The 26,903-nt window shown below is 58.7% G+C and overlaps 2 protein-coding genes across 9 annotated transcripts in view; both read left to right on the forward strand.

Moving 5' to 3' along the window:
- ZNF335 (zinc finger protein 335) lies at positions 1-14,060 on the forward strand. 4 transcript variants are annotated; one of them, XM_024212602.3, is made up of 29 exons: positions 1-65; positions 812-900; positions 1,753-1,987; positions 2,513-2,786; positions 3,275-3,352; positions 3,747-4,067; positions 6,222-6,356; positions 6,441-6,593; positions 6,687-6,945; positions 7,034-7,211; positions 7,293-7,405; positions 7,689-7,707; positions 7,938-8,054; positions 8,143-8,219; positions 8,350-8,510; positions 8,597-8,826; positions 8,909-9,017; positions 9,095-9,189; positions 9,274-9,554; positions 9,786-9,921; positions 9,979-10,380; positions 10,462-10,604; positions 10,899-11,038; positions 11,713-11,816; positions 11,940-12,017; positions 12,367-12,450; positions 12,652-12,717; positions 12,980-13,064; positions 13,794-14,060. In XM_024212602.3, exons 3-29 carry the CDS (start codon positions 1,784-1,786, stop codon positions 13,910-13,912), a joined length of 4,161 nt encoding a protein of 1,386 aa, XP_024068370.1. In that variant the 5' UTR covers positions 1-65; positions 812-900; positions 1,753-1,783; the 3' UTR covers positions 13,913-14,060. The 4 variants fall into 4 exon arrangements, with proteins under 4 accessions (XP_024068370.1, XP_024068373.1, XP_024068374.1 ...); XM_024212605.3 differs by lacking the exon at positions 1-65 and adding an exon at positions 321-460; XM_024212606.3 differs by lacking the exon at positions 1-65 and having other exon boundaries at positions 321-900; positions 12,983-13,064.
- Positions 14,061-19,453: 5,393 nt separating this feature from the next.
- The window catches only part of LOC112123854 (ankyrin repeat domain-containing protein SOWAHC-like), a 10,191-nt gene continuing 2,741 nt past the window's right edge, over positions 19,454-26,903 (forward strand). Inside the window, exons 1-8 of one of the 5 annotated variants that reach the window (XM_029911814.1) lie at positions 19,454-19,486; positions 21,175-21,236; positions 21,373-21,519; positions 21,836-21,946; positions 22,902-22,964; positions 25,379-25,480; positions 25,679-25,690; positions 25,996-25,998. In XM_029911814.1, coding sequence (XP_029767674.1) covers positions 21,195-21,236; positions 21,373-21,519; positions 21,836-21,946; positions 22,902-22,964; positions 25,379-25,480; positions 25,679-25,690; positions 25,996-25,998 — 480 coding nt within the window. In that variant the 5' untranslated portion in view covers positions 19,454-19,486; positions 21,175-21,194. Of the gene's footprint in view, positions 19,487-21,153; positions 21,237-21,372; positions 21,520-21,835; positions 21,947-22,901; positions 22,965-25,378; positions 25,481-25,678; positions 25,691-25,995; positions 25,999-26,235; positions 26,242-26,525; positions 26,529-26,903 lie in introns of those variants that run through there. The other 4 variants (XM_029911811.1, XM_029911813.1, XM_029911815.1 and 1 more) reach the window with 4 other exon arrangements.

Raw genomic sequence — 26,903 nt, forward strand, 5'->3', positions numbered from 1 at the left:
TTTTATTCTTGGCTCCATTGCCTGACATGAGAACATAAGAGCGGCCAGACTGGATCAGACCAAAGGTCCGTCTAGCCCAGTGTCCTGTCTTCCAACAGTGGCCAATGCCAGGTGCCCCAGAGGGGATGAACAGAACAGGGAATCATCAAGTGATCCATCCCCTGTTGCCCATTCCCAGCTTCTGGCAAACAGAGGCTAGGGGCACCATCCCTGCCATTCCTGGCTAATAGCCATTGATGGACCTATCCTCCATGAATTTATCTAGTTCTTTTTTGACCCCTTGGCCTTCACAATATCTTCTGGCAAAGAGGTCCACAGACTGTGCGTTGTGTGAAGAAATACATCATTTTGTTTGTTTTAAACTTGTTGCCTATGAGGAGTCCCAAGTCACTTCACTTTTCTCTCCTGTGGTGTATTTCTTTGTAAAATAGCAATAATTATGCTTTCCTACTTGATGGTGGTGTGTTATGAGGTTAAATTATTATTGAGGGGGCAGGAGTGTTTGTGATGCTCTGATGAGGCTCCAAAGATGGGCAAAGCATTCCCATTGCTTGTTTACTGAAATGTTCACCTCCCCATGAGTTCTGTGATCAGTGTCATGTGAGCTGGCTGGAGAGACTGTGGTTGCGGATCCCCAAGTAGATTAGTCATTCCTTATTCTGGGGGGGATGCAGCCTCTGTATTCGACAGCCCTGCATTCTCCAGCTGAGCCACTCTTCCTGCTAATATAGGTAAAAGTGAGTGAGTGCAGGCTAGGCTCCCACCCAACGCTCATCTGAAGTTTGGTTTTGCTTTTTCTCCCCTTGGCTAGGATGAAAGTTTGTCATTTCCTGGTTGCCTTCAAGAACAAGAGTAGGAGACGTGTCAGGCTCTAATAAGTCCTGAGATATTGCTGCACCGGTATGTTTCATGCCTGGACCAAGTTTTAGTGGAGTATGACGGGGGTACCCAACCTACGTCCCATCAGAGCAGTTCATAAGGCCCACGGCCGCTTCATTAGCATTTTGTCGTCATGTTTACATCATTTTAGTTTACACGTGTGTAAATAGACAATACTGTACATAGAAACAGCCTATCTAAATAATATAAAACAAGCTGAACTTCAAATATAAATCAATACAGGTGACTATATTTTATTAAAATATGTGGAATTTGTTTGGCCCACACAAGGTTGTGCTTAGGTTTATGTGGCCCTCCTGTGTAATAAGGTTGGGCACCATGGGAGTACGGCTGAAATATTGAGCTTCACAGCCTAGCTATGGGACAAGGGGAGGAAGGCAGGATGGCATGAAGTAGAGTCATTGGCTTGGTCTACACAACATACTTACTTTGGAATATCTATGAAAAATCCACACCCCTCAGTGATGTAGTTACACCGACCTTAACTCCATGTGGACAGCGCTATGTCGGCGGGAGAGCTTCTCCGCCAACATAGCTACTGCCTCTCACAGGGGTGAATATATTAAGCTGACAGGAGCACTCTCTCCTGTCAGCATAAAGCGTCTTCATCAGACACTCAATTTGTAGTGTAGACCTGCCCCTAAAGACTGATCATGGTCTGATGTCTCCTCTCCCTCGTGAGAGCACCCCTGCTGTAGGCATTGGGATACCTATGTTATGTTGATAGATTTATTTTGTGCCGATTACTGTGATATCTAGGTGCCGGACATCTCAGGCGGGTGGAAGGCATGGCAGGATGTTCTGTGCCCCCAGTGCACAGCAGGTCTGACTGCAGCACTTCCTCTTGCCTAGGTCACACTTAAGGGACCCAGGGATTGTGGGCATGGAGGCGGAGGAGAATGAAGTGGAGAGCAGCAGCGATGCGGCCCCTCATCTGGCACAGGAAGAACCTTCGGAGAGCGGGCTTGGTGTCGAGACCTCTGAGGCCATGTCCGCGGACAGCAGCGATGCTGCTTCAGTGCCCATCCTCTCAGAAGCAGATGAGTCTGGTGTGGGGCAGAGCTCAGACAGCAGTGGGGTCTCTCTGGTATGGAGTGGGTCTGGAAACCCCTTTGGGATGGAAGTGAGGAGGTGGCTGTGATTTTGTAGATGTATGTAAGTTGTCAGACTCTGAGAATACTGATAGTATCCTTCAGGGAGTTGGATCTCTGACCCAGCCTAGGTGGGAGCCAGCCCTACACAGCACAGGGCAGAGTGGACCACAGGGCCAGGTCTGTTTGAGAGGTTTTCTACAATACGGATATATACACCAGGTTTGTGCCTGCCAAGCCAAGGGGAAGAGCCCTGCCTACCTAGCTGGATTAGCAGGGAGGGGAGTGCATCTTGTGTCTCTGAGGGCATCTTCTAGCTATACCCCAGGGCTGAAGGGTCGTCGGCTTTTCTGGCTTCTGCCATCACTTGTCACCCTCTTGTGGGGCCCGTTGGGACCTCTCTTCTGGGCAGGTGCCTCCTGCGAGGCAAGATGCTGATGTGGCATGCAGCTACAGGTTCGCTCCTGGGGTGGCTCAACAGAGACCTCTAAACTGAGCTCCCCGGCCTGTCTGTTTTCCAGGAGGAAGTGTCGGAGAGCAGCTCCAGCACAGATGCTATTCCTAGGGTCTACCTGCCAGACTCTTCCTCTATCGCCCAGTCTACCCTGGTCTCCAGCGTCTCCACAGTGAGCCAGTCCATTATGGTATCGGAATCCCCACAGGTCCTGGTTCACTCCAGCGTCATCACCGATGGGGCCACAATGGTATCGGACTCCACTGCATCCACCTCCTCGGACCTGGGCTCTGCCATAGACAAAATCATTGAGTCCACAATTGGGCCTGACATCATCCAGAGTGAGTCCATCACCAAGTCAGTTGTTGCCTGCTCCCTTTCCTGGAGCCCCAGGGATATGGCCTAGCTCTCCGTGTCATGTGCCATGGGCTGGGCAAGGGGGACAGGCAGTGGGGAAGGAGCTGCTGCTGTAGTGAAGACTCAAGGAAACCAACTCAGTCAAAAAGGAAATCCCTTTTAGTGGGAGACTGCTCTCCCGTGCTTTCCCTGACTATCAGAAGTGGTGCCTGCTGTTCCTGGCCTTACCACTAGGTGGTGAAAGAAGGGACTTGCAGGGCAGCTCTCCATCACTGCTGGAATGGGTTTCCAGCCTCAGTCCGTCCTGAGTTCACAGCATTAAGTCCATGCAGCAGCACCTGTGCAGCCCCCAGTTAACTTTCCTCACCTTCCCGCTTCCCACCCTGACTTCCTAGAAGAATGCCTTGTCTTGTTAATTATCAGCCTCTACAGTCGGTCCCCATCACCCTCTCGCTCTCCGTTCCCTTCCTAGGCTGCATCGCCGTGACGAGCGCCGAAGATAGCGGTGCCCAGACTACCCAGTATCTCATTCTACAGGGGCCTGATGATGGTAAGTGAATGCTTCTGGGTCCTCCAGTGACATCTTCTGCTTCTGAGCCCTTTTCCCATTTCCATCCTACAACAACAACAACGGCCAGAAATCCCTGTGGGGGAATTGTACAGAAGCACTGGTTGTGGGGAGAGTTCTTGGCTACTCTAGTCCCAGTTTCTCCCAGCAGGGGGCACTGTAGGCAGCAGCATGGGAATGCTGTGGGGCAGAGCTCCTAGTCACTCCAATCCCCTCCCCGCAGGGGGTGTTGTAGGGGACAGGGCAGGAGCACTGGCTATGGGGAAGCTTTTGGCCACTTGAGTCACTGCCTAGTAGTGTGAAGTGTGTGTGTGTGTGTGTGTGTGTGTAGCCGTGAGGGTTCGGTTTCTTTGGTGAGCTCTTGTTGGTGCTTTAGGTGCCCCCATGGTGTCCCAGATGGCCACTTCTGCTCTGGCCAACAGTTTGGCAATAGAAGCCATAGCCGATGGACCCACCTCCACGTGCCTAGACCAGCCTGGCCCTTCAGACCCTTCTGAGCAGTCTGAAATACTGGAGCTGCCCTCACAGCCGGATCAGGCCAGAGAGGCAGATGCTGGGGAGGAGCCAGACCTGGAGAGCTTGGAGGAGATGATGGAGGTGGTGGTGGTACAACAGTTCAGGTGCAAGATGTGTCAGTACAAGAGCATCTCCAAGAAAACTCTCATCAACCACATGAAGGAGCGGCACTTCCAGCCAGGTAGGGGTGCTGCCATCTCTGGGAGGCTTGTATACCAGGTGGGGGTGCTGTGCGGGGGAGGAGAGGAGTTTATATATCAGGTGGGGAGCAAGGTAGTTAATGTACCAGGTGTGGGCACCGCTGACTCCAGGGAGGTGGCTTATAATGGCTCTGTTGTAACTGGCAAGAATCCAGACTTACATCAGTGTAACTGAGGGCAGAATTTGGTTTTATGTAATTCATTTACTGAGGACAAAATATTTCAGCCCTTAATTCTGAATTCTCCTGTTGGGGGAGAATTTGGCTTTGAATACACCTCTACCCCAATATAACGTGACCCAATATAACATGAATTCCGATATAATGTGGTAAAGCAGTGCTCCGGGGGGGCGGGATAGCGCACTCCGGCAGATCAAAGCAAGTTGGATATAACACAGTTTCACCTATAACGCGGTAAGATTTTTTTTGGCTCCCGAGGACAGCATTATATCAAGGTAGAGGTGTATATAATTACTAGAAATATGAATGACTAAATATCCCCATCCACAGCTTCCAAAATAAAAATCTACTTTAAACAACTCTGTGAAAATAAATAATTTTAAGTCTGAAGCTTTTGATTTGGAGGGTAGTGAATGTAATGCCATTTTAATAATAATAATAAAAAAAAGTCCAGAGGTGATCCTGGCAATAAGGCCAGTGAGCCTAACTTCAGTACCTGGCAAACTGCTTGAAACTATAATAAAGAACATAGAATCATAGATTATTAGGGTTGGAAGGGACCTCAGGAGGTCATCTAGTCCAACCCCCTGCTCAAAGCAGGACCAATCCCCAACTAAATCCCTAAATGGCCCCCTCAAGGATTGAACTCACAACCCTGGGTTTAGCAGGCCAATGCTCAAACCACTGAGCTATCCCCCTTGAATTATCGGACGTATAGTTAAACACAATTTATTAGGGAAGAGTCAACTGGGCTTTTGTAAAGCGAAATCATGCCTCACCAGTCTATTAGAATTCTTTGAGAGGGTCAACAAACATATGGACAAGGGTGACCCAGTGGATATAGTGTACTTGGACTTTTAGAAAACCTTTAATAATGTCTCTCACCAAAGACACTCCAACAAAGTAAGCTGTCAGTGGTAGTAAGTGCAAAGTAAGGAACATTGGAAAACATAATCACAACTATACATACAAAATGCTGGGGTCTAAATTAGCTGTTACCACTCAAGAAAGAGATCTTGGAGTCATTGTGGATAGTTTTCTGAAACTATCGCGTGCAGCGGCGATCAAAACTGACTGTTAGGATCTGTTAGAAAAGGCAGAAAAATATCATAATGCCACTGTATAAATCCATGATATGTCCACACCTTGAATACTGAGTGCAATTCTGGTCACCCCATCTCAAAAAAGATATATTAGAATTGGAAAAAGTAGAGAGAGGCAACGAAAATGAGAGAGTAAAAAGACTGGGACTGTCCAGCTTGGAAAAGAGACGACTAAGGGTGAATATGGTAGAGGTCTATAAAATCATGACTGGTGTGGAGAAAGTGAGTGTTGTTTATCTCTTCACGTAACACAAGAACTAGAAGTCACCCAATGAAATGAATAGGCAGCAGGTTTAAAACAAACAAAAGGAAGCATTTCTTCACACCACACACAGTCAACCTGTGGAACTAGTTGCCAGGGGATATTGTGAACTGGGTTCAAAAAAGAACTAGATAAGTTCCTGGAAGATAGGTCCATCAATGGCTATTAGGCAAGATGGTCAGGGACACAACGCCATGATCTGGGTGTCCCGAAACCGCCCACTGCCAGAAGCTGGGAGTGCACTACAGGATGGATCACTCAGTAAATTATCCTGTTCAATTAATTCCCTCTGAAGCATCTGGCCCTGGCTGCTGTCGGAAGCCAGGATACTGGGCTAGATGGACCATTGGTCTGACCCGGTATGGCCGTTCTGATGTTCTTTATAAACCAGGTAGGGATGCGGATGACTCTAGGGGTGGGAGAAAGGGGATTTCTATAGCAGGTGGGTGTGCTGCCATCTCAAGGTGTGTGAGTGGGGTGCTGCCGTGTCTGCGAAGGGATGGGTGGGGTGCCGGCTCCATGACACACCCCAGCTTGACTGGTGAGAGCAGAGTGCTGCCCAAGTGATTCTCTTACTGCTTTCTCTGCCAGTGGCTGCTGCTCTGGCCTTGAAGAAGGGGCGTCCGCGGAAGGGGGGACCCTCCCCAAAGCCCCTGGAGGAAGATGTGCCGGAGGAGGAAGAGGAGGATGATATCATGGATGCTGGAGCCATTGATGACCCTGAAGGTACAGCCCCTTCTCCCCTCTGGCCAGTGCTGCCAGCCGCTGCCAGGGTCTGTGTCTTAACGCCTTGGACCGTTCTCCCCACAGAGGACAGTGACTATAACCCAGCCGAGGATGAGCCTCGTGGGCGGCAGCCCAAGTACAGCCGCATTGTCCCCACATCGAGTGAGGAGAGGCCACGCCGGCGGCCGGGGAGACCCCGCAAGTTCCCTCGCCTAGAGGACATGCCGCAGCCTGAAGGTAGGGGGTTGGAGAGGACCAGCGGGCCCAGGCTGGCGGAGGGTGAAAGCAGGGATGAGGCTGACCCTGACGTGCTGGGTTGCTGTTGGGCAGGTGGTGAGGAGGAGCCCTTAGTTACGTCCCAGAGCACTCTGAGCAGCGAGCTGCAGAACTCCGAGGCAGCCAGCTCCTCCGTCCTGGAGAACGGGGCCAGCGACAGCCTCGTGGAGCCTAGCATCAGCCAGTCGGACTCGGAGAACAAGGATCCATCCTCCAACACAGGGCCTGAGGAGGCTGAGACCGTGCCCAGGAGGCGAGGCCGGCCCTCCCGCCGCTTCCTGGGCAAGAAATACCGCAAGTACATCGGGCGCAGGTGAGGGGTGCTGAGCTGTGGCTGTCCCCGCGGCCGGGCTGAGAGCCTGGTTACCGTCACGGCACTGAGCACCGGCTCTGCTTTGCAGGTACTACTACAAGTCCCCCAAGCCTTTGATGAGGCCCTACCTGTGTCGAATCTGCGGCTCACGCTTCCTCACGCACGATGACCTGCGCTTTCATGTTAACTCGCACGAGGCCAATGACCCTCAGCTCTTCAAGTGCCTGCAGTGCAGCTACCGCTCCCGCCGCTGGTCCTCCCTTAAAGTGAGCATGGCCCTGCCCCGGCCCCACCCTGGGGGTAGCCGCTGGCTCTGTGCCTCATGGCCTGCTGTTTACGTCTCACAGGAACACATGTTTAACCACGTGGGCAGCAAGCCATACAAGTGTGAGGAGTGTGACTACACAAGCGTGTACAAGAAGGATGTCATCCGCCACTCAACGGTGCACAGCCGGGACCGGTGAGTAGAGTGGGGCCATGGGACTGATCCCTGTGTCTTGGCCAGGCAGCCCCTTCCCTGTGCCCAGCTCCCCTCTGCCCCCATGTGCTGAGCCAAGCAACCCCTCCCCCATGATTCCAGATGCAGCCAGTGCTGAGCTGAGTCGGCAAGATCTGCTTCTGTTCCCTTCTCCCTTCCCAGCACCAGGGGCCCTCTTGGGCAGTCACTGGGAGGGAGGGTTGTCTGGGTGGGCTCTCAGACTCGGGGAGCGGCTGACCCAGTTTGTTTTTCTTCTCTCTCTCAGGAAGAAGAGAGCCGACCCGGTGAGTTCCCAGCTCCCTGATGGCTTGTGTCTTAGCCCCAGTTCTCACTGGGGGCCTCCAAAGCGGGGGCTACCCTGGCAGGCTTCTTTCTGCTCCCACTGCCTGGTAGATAGGGATGGTTCTGGGCTGACTGGAGCCCCAGTTCTGGCTGGTGAGGGGGCTGAGAGAGGCTGTCAGTGGCTCTCTCATCCAGTTGGGCTCATCTCTGCGTCCTCTCTCTCTCTCTCCAGCCCCCAAAGCTGAATTCGTTCCCCTGCCCGGTGTGTAGCCGAGTCTACCCCATGCAGAAGAGGCTGACCCAGCACATGAAGACTCACAGCACGGAGAAGCCACACATGTGTGACAAGGTGGGGAGGGGGACATGGGGGGGAAAAGGGGGGCAAGGTGCACCCCAGGGCCTGGATGGGCAGTGAGTGCCGCTCTGTTCTGTTGCAGTGTGGGAAGTCCTTCAAGAAGCGCTACACCTTTAAGATGCATCTGCTGACGCACATCCAGGCCATTGCTAACCGCAGGTAGGAGCAGGGGGATTCCCGGCCTGTGTCGGGCTGGCCTTGGGATGGCCAAAGCCTGCTGGGGTCACCCCTCCCAAAGAGTTCCCAGGCATCCTGCCCCGAGTAATGGGCCAGTCTCCGTCCTTGGCAGGTTCAAGTGCGAGTTCTGTGACTATGTCTGCGAGGATAAAAAGATCCTGCTGAACCACCAGCTGTCACACATGAACGACAAGCCGTACAAGTGCAGCTTCTGCAAGTACTCCACCTTCCGTGAGGACTTCCTGGTGTCACACATGGCCGTCAAGCACACGGGTGAGAGCAGCCCTGCCTCCTGGGCCTTGTGCCAGCCCCTCCCCTCAGCTGCTGGCTGACCGCTGCCCCCCTCTCTCTGGCTGCAGGGGGGAAGCCGTTTGCCTGCGAGTACTGTCACTTCACCACCAAGCACAAGAAGAACCTGCGCCTCCACGTGCAGTGCCGCCACGCTGACTGCTTTGAGGAGTGGGCCCAGCGGCACCCCGAGGAGCCCCCCTGCCGGCGCCGCCCCTTCTTCACCCTGCAGCAGATTGAGGAACTGAAGCAGCAGCACAGCCAGGTGCAGACTCCCACAGAACCCGCAGCCAGCCCACCGGTGAGTACTGTGGCCCCCGGCCTGCCTGCCTGCCCCCCTCCCCTCAGGCTTGGGCATGCTCTCAGCTGTTTTCCTCATCCAGGTTTCTCTTGGCCCTGTGACCTACCACACAGTGCAGCCCCTCCCGACGGTGGAACCCTCCATCCTTTCCCAGGATTCCTTGGGGGGAACCACCATCATTTATGAGCAAGGTGAGCTCCCAGGGAAGAGAGAGGGGCCTACCTGGGCAGGCACAGTGCATCTCACCTGCTCTCTCTGCCTCTCCCAGGTGTGGAGGGATCGGCAGAGCTGGCCACGCAGACAGCGCTGGATCTCCTGCTGAACATGAGCAGCCAGCGGGAGCTGGCCACAGGCTCCCTGCAGGTGAGGTCACAGTCCCCACCACAGTTGTGAGGGGAGCCCCAGGCCGGACCCCAGCTGACCCCCTCCTGTCTGTTTCCTGTGCAGGTGGCCGTGGTGAAGTCCGATGGCTCTGGAGTGGCGCAGGCCCCCGAAGCCCAGTCACGGCAGGAGGAGGAGGCAGATCTGGATTCCACCGGGCAGCAGCAGAAGGTGGTGACGCTGCATGTGGCTGAGCATGGAGAGGCCTTAGTGCAGGAGGCCTATGAGGAGGCGACCCTGGGGAGCTCTGAGCTGCAGCAGATCACCCTTCCTTTCGGGAGCACAGCGGAGTACAGCATCATCACGCCCGTCAGCGAGGAGATCCAGGCCCCAGAGACTCTCTACAGGTCAGTGCCAGCTCCGCTTGGAGGTGCCAAACCAGCTGCCCCTGCCCTGGGTCCCAGGAATCCGATTCTGCTCCTGTTCAGAGTATGTTAGTCATGTGGCTGTCTAGGGCTGCCTTCCCTGGAGGAGAGTGCCCCTGCTCTCACCCTGCCGCCATGGTCAGGGTAGCCCTGTGCTCGAGGGGAGTGGGAGAGCCCTGGGGACCCCTCTGACCCTGCCCTCTGCCCCTGTAGCGAGGAGGAGAGCCCGGCAGAGCCCACCCATACAGTCGTGGTGAGCGACGCCATGATGAACGAAGCGCTGAAAGAGCACAACAGTCACTACATCATGTCGGCCAGTTTCCCAGGGAGCCAGCTCCATCATGTCGAGGTAAGAGGGGCCCGGACTCCTGTGTCCTGGAGGGGTGTAAGCCAGTGTAACTCTCAGGGTCTTCTCTCCCAGCAGCTCAGTGGGGACCCTGCCCTCTCACCAGGCGAAGGCCAGGAGGCCCAGGTCTCTGGCGGCAAGTGGCCCATGCTGCAGTGCCTGGCCAGGCAGCTGCGAAAGAACTCTGCCTTCTCCCCAGCACCAGAAGGGCAGGCAATCCCGTCCGCAAAGGTCAAATGGCCCGCGCTGCAGGGTGTGGCCAAGAAGCTGTCATGCAAGATTTCTACAACTAAGAAGCTGTCGTGCAAGATTTCCACAACTAAGAAATTCTCGTGCAAGATTTGCACAGCCATGTTCACAGGGAGAGCAGAGATGGAGAGTCACAAGAGGGCACACGTAGGGCCCAACACCTTCAAGTGTCCAGACTGCCCGTTCACAGCAGCTGTGTGGCTGGAGGTCCGGGTAGGTGGGCCGGGCACCCAGGGGCTGGGTGGGAGTCTGGCGTTGGCAGCTGGCTGATCTCGCGCTCTCTCCTGCCTCCAGAGTCACATGGCACAGCACGCCAACCTTCGACCCCACAAGTGCTCCCACTGCAGCTTTGCCTCCAAGAACAAGAAGGACCTGCGCAGACACATGCTGACGCACACCAATGAGAAGCCCTTTGCCTGCCAGATCTGCGGGCAGAGGTGGGTGAAACCAGCCAGGGCCCTGCAGTGCCTCTAGGAGGGCTCTGCAGCAGCCACCTGGCCCTGGACGTGCCCCTCCCACTGGGCCTCTGGTCTCTGAATGAGCCTCCTGTTCTCAACCTGGCCCCTCCTCATTTCCAGGTCCCAGATCTTGGCAATGCAGAGCTGGGGTACTTGCAGCAGAGCTGGAAATGAGGAGCCAGGCCTCCTGCCCTGTGCCTTCCAGGGAAGGGAGGGTGTGAGAAGCCCCACGGCCCTCAGCAAGCTCCAACCCCCCTCTCGCTGTCCTTGTAGGTTTAACCGGAACGGGCATCTCAAGTTCCACATGCAGCGTCTGCACTGCTCTGAGGGGAAGCGGCTGGGGCAGCCGGCAGCCACCACCCAGCAGACCATCATACTGAACAGCGATGAGGAAGCGCTAGCCACGCTGCAGAGTAAGATACCTGCTTTCCCTGATGGTGCAGGGGTCTGTGCCCAGGGTTGCCTGCTGTCAGACCATCTTGGGCTGAGCACTTGACGCAGTTCGTAAGCTAAGCAGGATTGGACCTGATCAAGTCTTGGATGGGAGATCCCCTAGTGAAGCTGCAGGATGCTCCAGGGAGCAGGCGGGAGCGCTCTCCCCTTGCAGCCAGTGCTGACCCGAGTGTCCAAGCACGGTGCTACGGGACACGGGGCTGCAGAGCAGTGTGGATGACTCAGTGGGGGGCGCTCTCCCTTTGCAGCCAGTGCTGACCCCAATGCCCCAGTGCAGTGCTACAGGGTGATGACAGCTTTCTTAGGGTCAGTTCTGGGGGGACAGGGGCACCCTGCTGCAGCTACTACTGCAAAGCCCCTCTTGTGGTTGGGATGTGAATGGAGGTCTCTGCTGCCTTTATTGTACGTGTCAAGGTCTTAGCCCCAGTATCCTTGTTACCTTCCAGTTTGGGCCGGTTCCATTTGACCTCTTTTGCTCTGGCTCCTGAGCAAGTGAGGTTAATGGCTTGTCCCCAGCTTGCCTGCTGGTGTGCCTCCTGGGCTTGGGGGTAAGGGAGGGGGTGGCGCTGGCTGGTGGTGGAGTTGTGGGATGGGGGATAGTGGTGGCTGAGGATGGCTTTCTCTCCCTTCCCAGCGGCTTTGCAGTCTGGCCAGGCAGTGCTGGCTCCTGAACGGCTGCAGCAGGCTCTGGGGCAGGAGCACATCATTGTAGCGCAGGAGCAGAGCATCACAAGCCAGGTGAGTCAGCCGGATGCCTTGGCCAGCCACACAACCCACCCACAAGCAGTGGCCTGTGTCCACCGCTCAGAGGGGCTGGGCTCAGCTACTGCAGTGACTGGCTGCAGCTTCGCTGTCTTGCAGGAGGAGGCCACGTACATCCAGGAGATCACAACGGCTGACGGGCAGACGGTGCAGCACTTGGTGACCGCCGATAACCAGGTATGGGGGGAGCTGCTGTCCGTATGGCTCTGGCACCTGTACGTGGGGTGCTGCGGAGAGCAAGCGAAAGTGCTGCAGGGGCTGATGGGAGTCTCCTGCAGGGAGCCCCAGGGGAGGGCCGGTGGGGACTTGACTGGGGTGAAAGGAACCAAAGGGAAACTGCAGTTGAATCTCAGCATGGAGGTGACCCAGGCTGAGCCAAGTTCCCCAGGGAAGTGGGGAGCCCCAGTGCTTGAGCATCTCAATGCCAGGCTGGAGAGACGCTGGAAAGGTGCAGCAGGGGTGCGGCCTGCGGCCTGCGGCAATGCTGTGGGCTGAGGCGGGGGCTGAGTCTCTGTTTCCCCTGTAGGTTCAGTACATCATTGCCCAGGATGGCGTGCAGCACCTGCTCCCCCACGAGTACGTTGTTGTCCCCGAGGGGCATCACATCCAGGTAAGGGCCCTGCTGCCCTGGCCCTGGCTAGCGGCCAGATCATGTCCTAGGTTGTGGAGTCCAGGATGGAGCCTGGGGGCGGGAGTCCCTGTTCCCTTGATATCCAGCAGGTCTCCTCCATGTGGATGAAGTGATCTGGCCGGGGGGGTCTGAGGAGCTCCCCTCCCCTTCCCAGCTCTCACTCCAGCTCTTGTCTTTCAGGTACAAGACGGCCAGATCACCCACATCCAGTATGAACAGGGCAGCCAGTTCCTCCAGGAGCCCCAGGTAACAGGAGCAGCCACTGGCTGGGACCAGGCCTGGTGGGGAGTATGCATCCGGAGGGGGAGGGGATCCCACGGCGTGGGCATTAATAACTCAGCAAGAAGGTGAATCGCAGGTTAAACAGCTGCTGCTTTAGCTAGCTGTGTGAGGGGCCTGTGCGGCCTCTGAGGGCTCTGCTGCAGCCAGAGGTAAACAGGGCAGGGTGAGCCCCCCGTCTGCTTCCTGCCTGCCCAGTCTGATCCGTCTCCCTCTCTCTGTTCCCCAGCAGATCCAGTACATGCCGGTTTCCCCAGAGCAGCAGCTGGTTACCCAAGCTCAGCTGGAAGCCGTGGCGCACTCGGCAGTGACAGGTACAGAGTCAGGGCTCCCTGCTCTGAGCTGAGCCCAGGCCGTGGGTTCTGGCATGCTGGGTCACAGGAAAGGCTTTGCCCGGAATCCATGGCGGCAGATTCAGGGGGTGTCCCAGCCCCAGATGGTGGTAACATAGTTGTTCCATCTCCCGGCTGCTTTGACACGAGCTAGTGGTCTCAGTCACATGCTGCCTTCAAAAGCCGCCCACCACGGTTGCTAGCAGGCTTGGCAGGGCGGCTGTGGATTGGGCGGGCTGTGGTTACCCAGCTGCCCTCTTGGCAGGGCACAGGGAGCGTGGGCCAAGCCTGCTCTTCTGCTGCCTGTGCGCCCTCACTTAGGAGAACAAGCCAGGTTTGCTGCTGCGAGGGGCTGTGCCTGGGAAGTGCTGATTCCCCGCGCTCAGTGTTGTGGGTGCCCCAGGCAGCTGTGCTGACGCCCAGGCAGAGCCCAGCCTCCTGCTGCTATCCCCTCTCTTTGCTGGATGGAAACGCCTCGGGCGGACCCGGCTTGGCTGGTGGTGGTTGCAGCCCAAGGCCAGCACATCTCCTGGAGCCACAGAGCATTGTAAAAATACTTTCTACACCCCTCTCCCATGCAGGCTTTGGCCACCCCATCTGTCCTGTGCACCTGGCAAAGCAGTGGGTGAGGGGGCCCCAGCAAGGGCCCCCTTCCCCGCCTCCTGGGCCGGGGCAGCAGCAGGGCTGATGCCGCTCTCCCTCTCTCTGCAGCAGTGGCCGATGCTGCCATGGCCCAAGCCCAGGGCATGTTCACCACAGAGGCAACGGCTGAGCAGATCCAGCAGCTGCAGCAGGGAATTCATTACGATGTCATCACGCTGGCGGATTAAGGGCTGGGCAGATGCTGTGGGCCAGCCATCCACTAGCCCGGCCGAAAGGGGCTACAGGGGACAAGTCTGAGCACCCTCTGGCTGGGGTTTGCTATTGACTTGCCGTGTGCAGCAGGAGCGCCGGGTCCTGCCTATCTGCCCCTCTGCAGCTGCTCCCCTGGCAGTCATGTGGCTGAGGGGCTGGGTGGGTGGCGGCGTGGCCGTGCCTGGGGCTGGTCTCTGTCGCACCTGACAGTCCCAGATCCTTTTTCCTGCGTCGTGTCCTCGAGTTGCGCCTGCCTGCCATACAAGGTCCTGGCGCGAGATGGACGCTGACCCCAGCTGTGTCGTGAAAAGGCTGGGCAAGGGCTCCTGCTGTTGAGTTGGAGCAGCCGTGCTGCCTGCCCTTGGGGTGTAGGGCTCACGAGCCTGGCACTGACAGTGCCTTCCCCCTTCGGCTTTCCTGGCCTGCAGGCAGGCATTTCTCAGACTCTGCATGGGGAGAGCAGAACGGCCTGGAGAGGGAACCACAACGGAAGAGGCAATAGCTGAGATGTTCTATTTTTCTTCCAAACAGAGACGGACTCTGCTGGAGAGAGCTGGTTTGTACAGGGTGGGGGAGGGGGATCACTGCGAACCATCTGAAGCTTTGAATCTGCTTATGAATAAAAAGGCATCGGATTCTGCCTGGCCCATGTGTGGAGTGGGGCTTGGGGCCGCAGGGGCCCTGCGCTGACATGCAGCTCCCTGGGTCTGGCACAGCCTCCCTCCTTGCACCCTGGGCCTGTGTGTGTCTGTCAGGGGGTGGGCTAGTAAAGTGCTTCCCTTGCAGCCGCCACCTGACACCATCGGCCGGGCAAGGAAGGGCCCCGTGGGCCTGTGTTGGAATTCCGGAGGCTTGAGCTGCTTGGGGACAGGTGCAGAGGGGCAGAGCCTCCCACAGTGGGTACGAGCCCTGCGGGCTGTGGCAGGCAAAGCTCACTCGCATGATCGGCTGCCCCCAGCCGCAGTGACCTTGACTGTAGAGCGCTGAGCTGGGCTGCCCTACACGGCCGCTGGTGGTGTGTAGTGATGAAATTAATGGAGTGGTAAACAGCCTAAATCCCCTGTAACTCAGTCCCAAACTACACATGCTGCCCCTCCCTGAGCGGATTGTGGGGAAGTATTTACATGTGATTATAACAGCTAATCTCGGAGTTTTAGTTCTGTCCGTTTGCATTACACTGATTATCCATAGAGGGGGAGGGGGCAGCTACCTAACTTCAGTGTGAGCCCTACCCGGCCTCCAGCCCTGGGTGCTCCTGCAGCTGAACAGCAAAAGGCTGCCACCTCCCAGGGGGTGCAAAGATGAAGCTGCTGCCGAGTAAGAGTTGGGGCAAGTGGGGGTATGTATCTTCCACCCCAGGAACGGTGCTGGCTCAGCATGAGCCCCAGGTCTTCCAGGGCCAAGGGGGAGACAGCAGGGGCCCAGTTTTCCTCTGGCTGCCCCAGGGGTGATATTCCTGGTGAGCAGGGTGTGGGCTTGCAGAAGTCCCGGTTGCTCCTCCCTAGCTTGGCCAAGCCTTGTGTGGCACTGCGATGGGGAGCTGAGCCAGGACACACGTTTGGGTTTGAAGATGTTTGCGAGGCAGTTGTGCTGCTCAGCCCAGCCAGCCTGGAGATGACAGCATGGCTGTGCTCTCGCACCAGCCAGTCCAGACCCTGGAGCTGGTGCGGCACTATTTCCTCACTACCCGCCGCAGCGGTGCAGTCTGGACAATGGCCCTAAGGCCCTGCGGTGAGAGGGGCTGGGCTCACTCCAGTGCTTTGAAGAGGGACAGGCTGTGACGTTCTGGGATACTCGACAGGAGCTCTGCTGGGTCACAGAATAGACCCCATAGGCTCCCAGGCTGCAGGAGCCCTCAGACACCACCACCCCCTTCCTGCTCCAGCCAGGAGCACCCTCCTCCCTGCCTGTGGAGCTCCCCAGCAGCTCTGACCCATCTGGCTTTAGTCGGCAGAGAAAACCCCACTCTGGGCTGCGATCCTGCTCCTTGCGTCAAGCCAAGGAAGGGGTGCGCCCTCCCCTCCCCAGCTGCCCCCGCCCTTCCCCTGGGGCTGGGCAAGAGACTTTGTTCCAGCACGTACCAGGCCATGAGCTCACCCCACTGCCCTCATGCCAGCCTGGCAGTGCCTGGCCTACAGCCGGGGCCGAAGGCACCAGCATGGCCCTGCCCTGCCCTTCCAGGAGCGAGCGGCCTACGGCAGGGACCTCGGCCAGGCTTCCCCTCGCCCTGCCGGCGGGAGGAGTTTTCCCTTGGCCTTGGGGGGGCTGGTGCCTGAGCCCCTGCCCGACTGCCTGCACTGCCGGCCCCCGCCCTGGACGGACCAGCCCCGTGCCTGGCTCCTGCCGACAGAGGCTCCCAGCCCCCCCCCGCAGGCTGCCCCCCCGCCCCCAGGCCGCAGCCCCCCCCCCCCCCCAGCCCTCAGGCTGCGCCTGCCCGGTTCTCGCGCGCTGGGCGCAGCCTGTCCCGCGCGCAGCGCTCCGGGAGCGCCCCGGGGCTGCCTCCAGCCCGGCCGGTCGCCGGGGGCTCTGGGAGCCGGGCCGGGCCGAGCCCGGCGGCTGTACTCGAGCGGGGCTCGGGGCTCGATACCCGGAACGGGCCGCTCCGGGGCGCAGCGTCCTGGGCTGGACCGTGCGCGCCGGGCCCCGCCCGCCGCAGTGCCCCGGCCCAGCGCGGAGCGCAGCTGCTGGAGCAGCACCGGCCGCCGGCCCCGCTCGGGGGCCTCGCACCCAGGTGGGCCAGGGCTGGGGGGGGCTCGGGGAGGATGGTCCCTAAGGAGTCCCCACATCCCCGGGAGCTTCCAGCCCTGCCTTGGCACATCCCCGGGCCCCAAATCCAGCTCGGAACCAGCATTTCAGCCGCCGCCCCAGGGAGAGACTCGCAACTCCCCCAGGATCGGTGCTTGGCCCCCGGGGAGACCCCCCCCGGTCAGTGCTTGGCCCCCGGGCCCATTGGAGACACCCCCCACCCCAGCATTAGTGTTCAGCCTGAGGCTCAAGCCATGATGAGAAACTGGAGGGAGTTCAGAGGAGAGCCAAAGGGCCGGGGTTCGGGGCTGAGACGAGAGCCTTGGCCCCCTACGTGGGTGGGCGAAGCCTGGGCTCCAGGGGCACCCGGGTACACGCCAAGCGAGCTGGAGCGGAGTTGAGGGCAGACTATGGGGCTGTTGCCAGGAGCCGTGGGCTGAAAGGCCGCCCTTCGTGAGGGGGCGCTTGGCCTGTGCAGGCCCCCCCAGGATGGTGTCACTGCTGAGCGTGGGCTGTGCGCTCGGAGCAGCACAGGCGGACGTGCTGCCAGACGGGACTGGGCTTCTCTTTGTGTTTGGCCCAGGGTGCTCTGGCCCTAGGACAGAATGGGCGAGAGGCCTGTCGTGGCTTGGGGCCATGCTGAAGTAGTTGGGGGGGGGGGCGGGCCCTGGGGGGGGCAGGGGGGGGTGCCATGCTAGCTGTGCTGTGTGCACAGGGTCTGGGGCGGTAACCCCTGTGCTAGGCAGGGTCTGGGCCTCCACCAACTCGGGGCAAAGGGGGTGGCAGTGATGGAGTTTATCCTTACCCTAGGAGAGCTGTGGAGATCAGCGCCTGGAGACACCGCCGCGCTTGCTGCTCATTAGCCTGGGTGACCTTCCCGTTCCCCGTCCCTGGCCAGAGCTAAGCGGGTTTGTTACATGTTTAATATCCTGAGAGTGTGATTAGTCGGTGTTTAATTACGGATCCAACCTGGGAGATAATCCACGTCTGAGCAGGGAGTCGCGCCGGGCGGGTTCCCATCTGGGCGCTCCTGACTCCCAGGCCCCTGCCCTAAAACAGCTGCTCACAGCTGCCTGAACCAAGCCTCTCCTGGCTGTGCCCCAAATGCTCAGCTCCAGCCCCCCTTGCCTGGGCTTTGTCCCGTTTCTTCTGGGACAGTTCCCAATGGAAGCTGGAAAGTCTCCGCCTCCTCCCTCAGCACATCCTGCCAGAAACGGCCCAGGCTGGGGGGGCTGCAGTCAGGGCAGGATATAGGGTTTTGTGTTCCCCTCTTATTTGTTCCTTTGCCTCTCCCCTGTGCTAACAGGAATGGGGGTTGGGCTGAGCAACCGATTCGTTAACCATTTATCAGCCCCAGCCAGAGTGTTTCCAGCCCTCGCTCTGACCACAGGCTTCTGAGAGAGATGCCGGCTGCCTCTCATGGACTGTGGGCGATTTCAGCCAGCAGTGGCCCCTTCGGTACCCCTGGGTGTGTGGGGGCCAGCCGGCTCACTCTGGGGCTCCAGGCAGGCCCTTCTGGCCTGGATCCAGCGCTGGCAAAGGTGCTGTGTCCCCCGCCTGGTCCTGTGCGGGGCTGGTCTGCATACACAGCTGCAGTGGTTTAAGTGAAGGTGTAACTTGAAATGGATCTTGTGGTCCTGGTGCAGGCCTGTGTTGGGAAGGGGAACCGGGTGGCCTCATTCATTTCGATTCCGACGTCTGGGTGGATGAGGTCGCACACAGGGAGCTACTCGAGAGGCTCATTGTCGTCACGGGTGAGAGTAGAGCTGGGAGGAATGGTCACAGTTCTCACCATGTCACAAGGTCAAAGCGGGCTGCAAGGTGCCGTGCTGGGACCTGTGTTGTTTAATCTAGTTATTAGTGATGTGAGCAGGAGCTGGGCAGCGTGTGGGCAAACGCGGCAGCTGACGGGAAGGTAACTAGTCCAGACCGGAGAGGGCAGACGTAGCCAGGGGAATGGACGACACAGTTCGTCTCACTTCAGCTGCCAGCTGGTGGGTGCTGGTCAGTGGGCGTGCTGAAGTTAGACAAGTGAGGAAATACAGCGTAATTTTTCAAAAGTGAGGTCGTTTCCCATTGGAACGACTTCCCGGGGCCGAGGTGGGTTCCCGTCACTGACTCCTTTAAATCCAGACGGGAGGTTTCTCCAGGAGCTCTGCTCTAGGAATGGTTTGGGGGCAGGTCTCTGGCCCGGTCAGACTGGATGATCACAGTGGTCCCTTCTGGCCTTGGAATCCAGGAAGATGGTGGCAAATGGGATTCAGTGGCGATAAACACAAAGTGATGCACATTGGAGGGGATAATTTGACACCTCCCGGGGTCTAGATTAACTGCCAGGGACGGGAGCTGGGTGCCACTGCAGACAGCAGTGGAGACCTCTGCTCAATGCGCAGCTGCAGGCAGAAGAGCTGCACAAGGACCGGGGTGGAGAATAACACGGGGAATGTTCCAGCACCTTTGCATCAATCGATGGTGTGGATCCTGTGGGCAGCGCTGGGCCCCCTTCGCACGCGGCTGGGGGGTCAGGGAAGGGTGATGAGAATGAGCAAGGCTGGGAAAACTGAGCCACAGCACAAGCACCAACGAACGGCCAGTGAAACCGACAGGTGGGAAATTCAAAACTGATAAAGGAAATTCTTATTCACGCATTGTGTAATTAGCCTGTGGAACTCACTGCCACAGGGTGTCACTGAGCCAAGAACTTGGCTAGATTCCCGAATCTCCAGAGATGTCACAGTTAATGCTGACAAAATGTTTGGAAGAGTTCCAGAGTCTGAACTGATCTTTGACTATTGGAGATCAGGGTGAGACCTTTGTGGGGGTCCGTTGACTGACTGTGGGATCCTTGTGCCTCCCTCTGACATGTCTGGGGCTGGCACTGCTGGAGACTGGGGCAATGGGCCTCGGGGCTGAGCCTGTCTGGCCGTTCCTGTGTCCCGCCTGGTGCCCTTTCAATGTAAACCTGGCAGGTGCCAGTTCAGTGTAAGAGTGGGGCTCGTCTCTGGGAGCCGCGGCTTCACCCAAACTGGCCCGGCCCCACTGGGGGTAGAATCTGGGTGACGGCTCTCTGGTGTGCACTGGCTGAGCCAACCCCCTCGGGCTGGCATGGCAGGTGCTCCCGGAGGACACTGCCTTGGGGGCTGTTGAGCAGGGAGTGGCTGGGCCCCCGGACCCCTTCCAGCCCCAGGGCCCCTGTGCAAGGGGTCACTTTGAACCCAGTGCTCCCTCCCCTCCCCCCCTGGTAGCTATCAGCTGGCAAGTCTGGGTGGAGCCCTGGGAGGGGGTTCCTGTCTGGATGTCTGCTCTGGGGAGATAGGGCTGTGTGTGATCCCAGCCAGGCCAGCCCTCCTCTCCAGCACTCTCCCCAGAGAAACCCCCGCAGCCAGGGGGTTCTGGCAGCTCCCTTCTGCCCTGGGGAGCAGCTTCCAGCAGGTACCAACGCACTGAACTAGTGACCTCGAACTGCCGTGGGCTGCTGGGCACTCCAGCCTTTCTGCCTGGGGGGTGACCGTGCCCGCCCGTGGGGCTCTGGGGCTGCCTGGGGGTGACCCTGCCTGCCCGTGGGGCTCTGGGGCTGCCTGGGGGGTGTGTGACCCTGCCTGCCCATGGGGCTCTGGGGCTGCCGGGGGGGGGGGCCCCGCCCCCCCCGGGGGGGCGGGGGGGGGGGGGGGGGGGGGTGACCCTGCCTGCCCGTGGGGCTCAGTCCCATGCTAGCTGCATGTTCGCTTTGGTCCTGCTGGGCGCTGCGCAGAGGCCTGGTGCGGTGCTGCGTAGCCCCCAGCTGTTAGCTCTCGCCCCCGGAGCTACGTCTACACAGGGCTAAAACCCCGCGGCTGGCCTGGGCTCTGGCTGCGGGGCTGAAAATCACCGTGCAGACGCTCAGGCGCCCTGCGGGGTGGGAGGTTCCCAGGCCTAGTTCCAGCCCGAGCCCAAACGTCTGCATGTCGATTTTTTCGTGCCGGAGCCTGAGTCAGCTGGCCTGGGCCAGCCACGGCCATGGGGCTTTTATCCCTGCGCAGTCGGACCTGGGTCTGCTTGTTCCGGTGTTTGTGGCTGGGTGACCAGGCACTTCCTCAGCCTGGAGCAGGAGCCGGAGAGCCCGGCCCGATGGGGAGGGGAGCTCTGCGCTGGGAGATGGGGCAGGAAGGGGTCAGTCAATAGAAGGGAGTTCTTCTCGGCATGATCTTGATGTTGTCCTGGGGGACTCACCGCCACAGGATGTTAGGAAGGCGGGGGTCCCATGGGGCTGCTCCAGCTGCAGTGACGCTGGCTGCCGGGATGCTCTGGGGGACAGGAGGTTTCCAGCATTTCGTGCCTTGTTCTGGTGGCAAAGGGGCCAGAACACGGGAATCCAGCTGCTGCCAAGAGTCTGGATGGGGGCAGCTGGACGGGGCCCCACTGGGGAAGGGACTGTGGGTGGCCCCCAGGAGTCCCCGTCCCAGGGAGGTCTGAACAGGCCCTGCCCTGCGTGACCCGGCCCTTGTCCCCACAGCTCAGCCCCACGAGGCCTTCATGGAGCTTGGGAAGAAGCTAGCCCTGGTCCGGCAGGGGGAGGTGACTGTAGGCATTTCCTGGGCTAAGCTCAACCCCCGCCCCCGGGAAAGGCTCCGTGGGGTGGGCATCCCCGGGGCCCAGCGGGGGGAGGTCGCTGGGTGCGCCAGGCCGTGACATGCTCTGATCTGACCCGCAGGGCGAGAAGTACGTGGTGCTGAAGCAACGCTCCCAGGAAGCAGCGCCTGGCCCGCCGGCCGGCATGGCCCTGTGGGAGGGCCCACGGGCAGGGCCAGAGGAAGAGGCTGCATTGCCCCACATCCTGGTCACTGACTTCAGTGCTTCGGTGAGATGCAGGGAGCCTTCGCCCCCGCCCCATGGCTCCCTGGCCCCTCCCCACCACAGCAGCCCCCCACATCCCCTGCCCTGGGAGCTTGGGGAGGGCTCTGGGCCCCAGGGGGAGGGGAAAGGGGAGAGCTCTGGGCCCCGGGGGGAGGGGAAGGGGGAGAGCTCTGGGCCAGGGCCCCAGCATGGAGCCCCAGGGGCTCTGTTTCACTACAGCCCCCTCAGCCCCAGGCCCCTGTGCTCCCAGCTAGTGGTGGGGACAGACCCACAGGCAGCTCATCCTGAATTCCTCCCTTGGCATGTCTCCTGGGGGGCAGAGCACTGCAGCCTGGGGCAGCCTCGAGGGGGTCCCTGCTACAGCCCCTGACCCACAGCCGGAGTCCGAGCCCCCAAGAGCGGCAGAGGAGGATGCAGAGAGCGTCTCCAAGGTAAGGGGTGCCCGGCAAAGTAGCCAGTGGCGGCGGGAGGAGCCGGGTGTGGGCCCCCCAGGGACACCCTGGGTAGAAGGTATCTGACCGGGGGGGGGGGGGTGCTGTGGGAGACACCCCCGGTGAATGGGCAGAGAATGGCGTGTGTTGGTGGGGGACCGTGGTCTTGGGGGCGTGGGCAGCAGGGGGCACTGCGGGGCGTGGGGGAGCGGGTTAGAGCCCCAGGTGTTTGGGGGGCGCTGCAGACGGTGATCCCGAGCAGGAGTCTGGGGTCACTGGCAGCTGCCAACACCCGATTTGCCCTGCTGGCGGGATACGTGCGGGAAAGGGGAACCCGACCCTAGTGTCTCCAAGGACACGTGCTGGGTGCTCCACCAGGAGGCAGCGCTGAGGCCTCCTGGCGCTGCAGACGGGGAGTGGCTGGGAGCTCCTGGGCGCATGGGGGTGCTCTGGGCCGTGCTGTTGAGGGACTGAATGGGGGGGCTGGGGAATTGCAGGGGCTGGGCCGGGCCCTGGCAGGGATTCTGTGTCCCCTGCAGGCCCCAGCACCCGTGGGGCAGCCGGGTCCCGGTACCCCTGGACATGGCAGTATTCCTGGCCCCGCTCCAGGGAGCAGACAGATCCCAGGGGCCTGACCCCAGGCCTGGCTCTGCTGGCCGAGCAGGTCGGCGGCTCTTGGGTCACTGCCACACGGAACCCGGGTAGGTCCTGGGCTGCGGGGAGCCTGGCACCCGGCCGCAGGGCTGGCAGGCAGGACAGGGAGCTTCCCCAGAAGTGGGCAGTTCTCCAGCCCCTGGAAGGTGGGGGAGGAGGTGGGGCTGGGGACTGCCCCCAGCTGTGGTGTCCCTTGGTGCCGTCAGAATGGGCAGTGGGCACTGGCTGCAGCTGCGTCACTCCCCCGGCCCTCCTGGCAGCCCCGTGCACCTCCCTCCCTCTCCCTCTGCTCTCCCGGCAGCCGGAGTCGGAGCAGGACGCCTCCGAAGATGGAGGGAGCAGCCTGGGCTCCAGCTCTGTGGCGGTGAGTAGTAGGCAGGACGGGGTGTCGGATGCCCAGGATCGGTGCTTCGGCCCCAGCCGTGGAACAGTCTCTAGGACAGGCCCCGTCAGTGCCAGGCCCCCCAGCCCCCCGGGGTCTCCCTCGTCCTGCCCCGGGCAGGCCGTGCAGCCTCCCCACCTCCTTAGACAGGACCTCCAGGCTCCTGCCCTCCTGCTTGGCGCCGTGAGCTCTGCTCAGCCAGTCCCACTGAGCCAGCCCCTGGCAGAGACTCGCGCGCCCTGCCGGGGTGACCGCACCTCGCCCCGCCTTTCACTGACACTCACACCGCGCTGGCACAACAGGCGGGTTTGTCGTCCCCTGGACACGGCACAGGGAGGCCGTAGGGTGGCCCAGAGAGAGGGAGGCTGAAGTACAGACTGTTCTGGTGAGCCCCAAGCCCAGGCACGCTGCAGAGACCTCCGTGCTCAGGCTCTGGGTCTCTGTCGGAGCTGCTGGGACACTTCCCAGGTGAGAGCCCCGACTCCTTCCGGCAGCCGACGCTGAGCCCCTCCTCGCTTCATCCCCGTCCCGTGTTCTCGAGCTGGGGTCTGCCCAACTTCCCTGCTGAGAGGTGGGGACCCATCTCCCTCTGGGCCGAGGGGCACTGTGAACCCCCCCCCCCCCCCCCCCGGCCCTGCGGGATCCCGGTGCTGCTGAGAGGTGGGAACTAGGGCGTCGATTCATCGCAGTTAACTCACGCAATTAACTCAAAAAATTAATTGCAATTATTCGCACTGTTAATCGAATACCAATTGAAATGTATTAAATATTTTGGATGTTTTCTACATTTTCAAATATATCGATTTCAATTACAACACAGAATACAAAGTGGACAGTGCTCACTTTATATTATTTTTATTACGAATATTTGCACTGTAAAATGATAAAAGAAATAGTATTTTTCAGTTCACCTCATACAAGTGCTGTAGTGCAATCTCTTTATCGTGAAAGTGCAACTTGCAAATGTAGATTTTTTGTTACATAACTGCACTCAAAAACAAAACAATGTAAAACTTTAGAGCCTACAAGTCCACTCAGTCCTACTTCAGCCAATCGCTCAGACAAACAAGTTTGTTTACATTTACAGGAGATAATGCTGCCCTCTTCTTGTTTACAATGTTACCTGAAAGTGAGAACAGGTATTTGCATGGCACTTTTGTAGCTGGTATTGCAAGGTATTTATGTGTCAGATATGCTAAACATTCATATGCCACTTCATGCTTCGGCCACCATTCCAGAGGACATGCTTCCATGCTGCTGGTGCTCATTACAAAAAATAATGAATTAATTAAATTAGTGACTGAACTCCTTGGGGGAGAATTGTAGGTCCCCTGCTCTGTTTTACCCACATTCTGCCGTATATTTCATGTTATAGCAGTCTCGGATGATGACCCAGCACATGTTGCTCGTTTTAAGAACACTATCACAGCAGATTTGACAAAACGCAAAGGTACCAATGTGAGATTTATAAAGATAGCTACCGCACTCGACCCAAGATTTAAGAATCTGAAGTGCCTTCCAAAATCTGAGAGACCATGTGTGGAACTGCTTTCAAAAGTCTTAAAAGACCAACACTCCAATGCAGAAACTACAGAACCCGAACCACCAAAAAGAAAATTAGCCTTCTGCTGGTGGCATATGACTCAGATAATGAAAATGAACATGCGTCGGTCCACACTGCTTTGGATCGTTATCAAGCAGAACCCGTCATCAGCATGAACGCATGTCCTCTGGAATGGTGGCTGAAGCATAAAGGAACATATGAATCTTTAGTGCATCTGGCACGTAAATACCTTGCAACGCTGGTTACAACAGTGCCATGCAAATGCCTGTTCTCACTTTCTGGTGATATTGTAAATAAGAAGAGGACAGCATTATCGCCTGTAAATGTAAACAAACTTGTTTGTCTGAGCGATTGGCTGAACGAGAAGTAGGACTGAGTGGACTTGTAGGCTCTAAAGTTTTACATTGTTTTATTTTTTAATGCAGTTATTTTTTGTACATAATTCTACGTTTGTAAATTCAACTTTCACGATAAAGAGATTGCTCTACAGTACTTGTATTAAGTGAATTGTAAAATACTATTTCTTTTGTTTTTTACAGTGCAAATATTTGAAATAAAAATAATAATATAAAGTGAGCACTGTACCCTTTGTATTCTGTGTTGTAACTGAAATCAATATATTTGGAAATATAGAAAACATCCAAAAATATTTCAATAAATGGTATTCGATTATTCTTTAACAGCGCAATTAATCGCAATTAATTTTTTTAGTTGCTTGACAGTCCTCGTGGGAACCCATCTCTCTCTGGGCCGAGAGCCATTGTGCAGCCCCCCTACGGCCCTGACGTGCCCCGGTGCTGCTATCTGTCACTCACTGTGTTTCCCCCCCCAGCTGGACCCTGTGGAGAAGGAGTGGCTGCAGGGGGCAGCCAGCGGGCACCTGCTCACCCTGAGTCACCTGCTCAAACAGGAGCCGTCCCTGGCCACCAGGAAGGCAAGTCCGGCCCTCATGCCCGGCCTGATCTGCTCAGCTGGGCTGGGGAAAGTGGGAGGGGCTCTGGGCCAGACCCGCTGCTCTTGGGCAGTGTGGGGGGCTGCTCTGTGTCCCGGAAAGGGGGGCTGCCCCAGCCTTAGCCTGAGCTCACCCATTTTCTCTCTCTCTCTCTCTCTGCTCCCGTGGGACGTGCTGCAGGACTTCACCTCGGTGAGTACAGGGCCATGCCAAGCCCATGCTCCCTCCAGCCCTGACCGGGCGGCTCAGGCTGCAGCTGGGGGTGGGTCACGCTGCCTTGCGAATCCCAGAGGGGCCTGGGGCAAAGTCAAGCTCTTGGGACCCAAACTCCTGCGAAATCCCAGCCCCTCCTGCAGCTAATGAACCCACTGCCCCACACCTGCCTGTCCCCTCCCCGCCCTCTTGCCCACCCCCCCATCTACAGGCTCTGATTTCCTGCTCTCTCTCTCTTCCCCGTTGCTGGCCTGCTGGGCTCTGGTTCCGGTGCGACTTACCAGGGGGTAAGTCGGGGCAGGTGGAGCTGGTTGCTCCCACAGAGGCTCGGGCCGGGGGGTGTTGGGGTTGCTGCAGGTTGGTTGAGCCCTGGTCCCTGGCGGGAGCCCCGATGCCCAGCAGGGAGCCCAGAGGGTCTGGATGGGAGCTCAGCCCAGCCCTGGGGGCAGTAGCAGAGCAGTCCAGCCAGCAGCCCGGTCTGTAGGGAGAAGGGGACCCAAGGCCCGAAGAACAGCTCCCTCCAGGGGTTTCCAAATCCAGATGTTTGGTGGCTGAGTTTCCTGCCCCAAATGGAAGGTTTTGGCTGCCCTCCCCCACGCTGGACCAACACCGCGCTGGCTCCGGGGGCCCCATGCGATGCTTCTAACATATCTCCTTCTCTGCCCCGTCCCTGTCGCCCGTCCCTGCTGGCGCCGGCGCCCGTCTCCGCTGCCCGTCCCTGTCGCCCGTCCCTGCTGGCGCCGGCGCCCGTCTCCGCTGCCCGTCCCTGTCGCCCGTCCCTGCTGGCGCCGGCGCCCGTCTCGGCCGGGAGCAGTTTGTAAGTATGACCCTTCTGGGACCCCAGGATCAACCTCGCCCCCTCCCTGCTGCATTCCAGGGCCGGGCTCCCTGGCTCCTCTCCTGGGTTCTGTTTCTGAACATAGTGACCCCCCCACCCCGGGACAGCGCCCCCTCCAGCCCCACGGGAGGGTGCCATGGAGCCGGCTAGGGGAGAGGTGCCGGTGTCTGTGTTCTGCCCACGTTCCCCACTGGAGGTGCGATGCAGGTAGATCCTCTGCCCAGGATGAGTGGGGCTGGGGGGTGGGGCAGAGGTGGTTCGGCCTGAGCCCAGCATGGTGGGGAGCAGGGTGAGCGAGGGTGGGCTGGGGGGGCCAGCAGGGGGTCTGAGCCCAGCATGGGGGGAGAAGGGCTC

The sequence above is a fragment of the Terrapene carolina genome, unplaced genomic scaffold (genome assembly GCF_002925995.2).
Source record: "Terrapene carolina triunguis isolate 2854851 unplaced genomic scaffold, T_m_triunguis-2.0 Scaffold130, whole genome shotgun sequence".
Taxonomy (NCBI): Eukaryota; Metazoa; Chordata; order Testudines; family Emydidae; genus Terrapene; species Terrapene triunguis.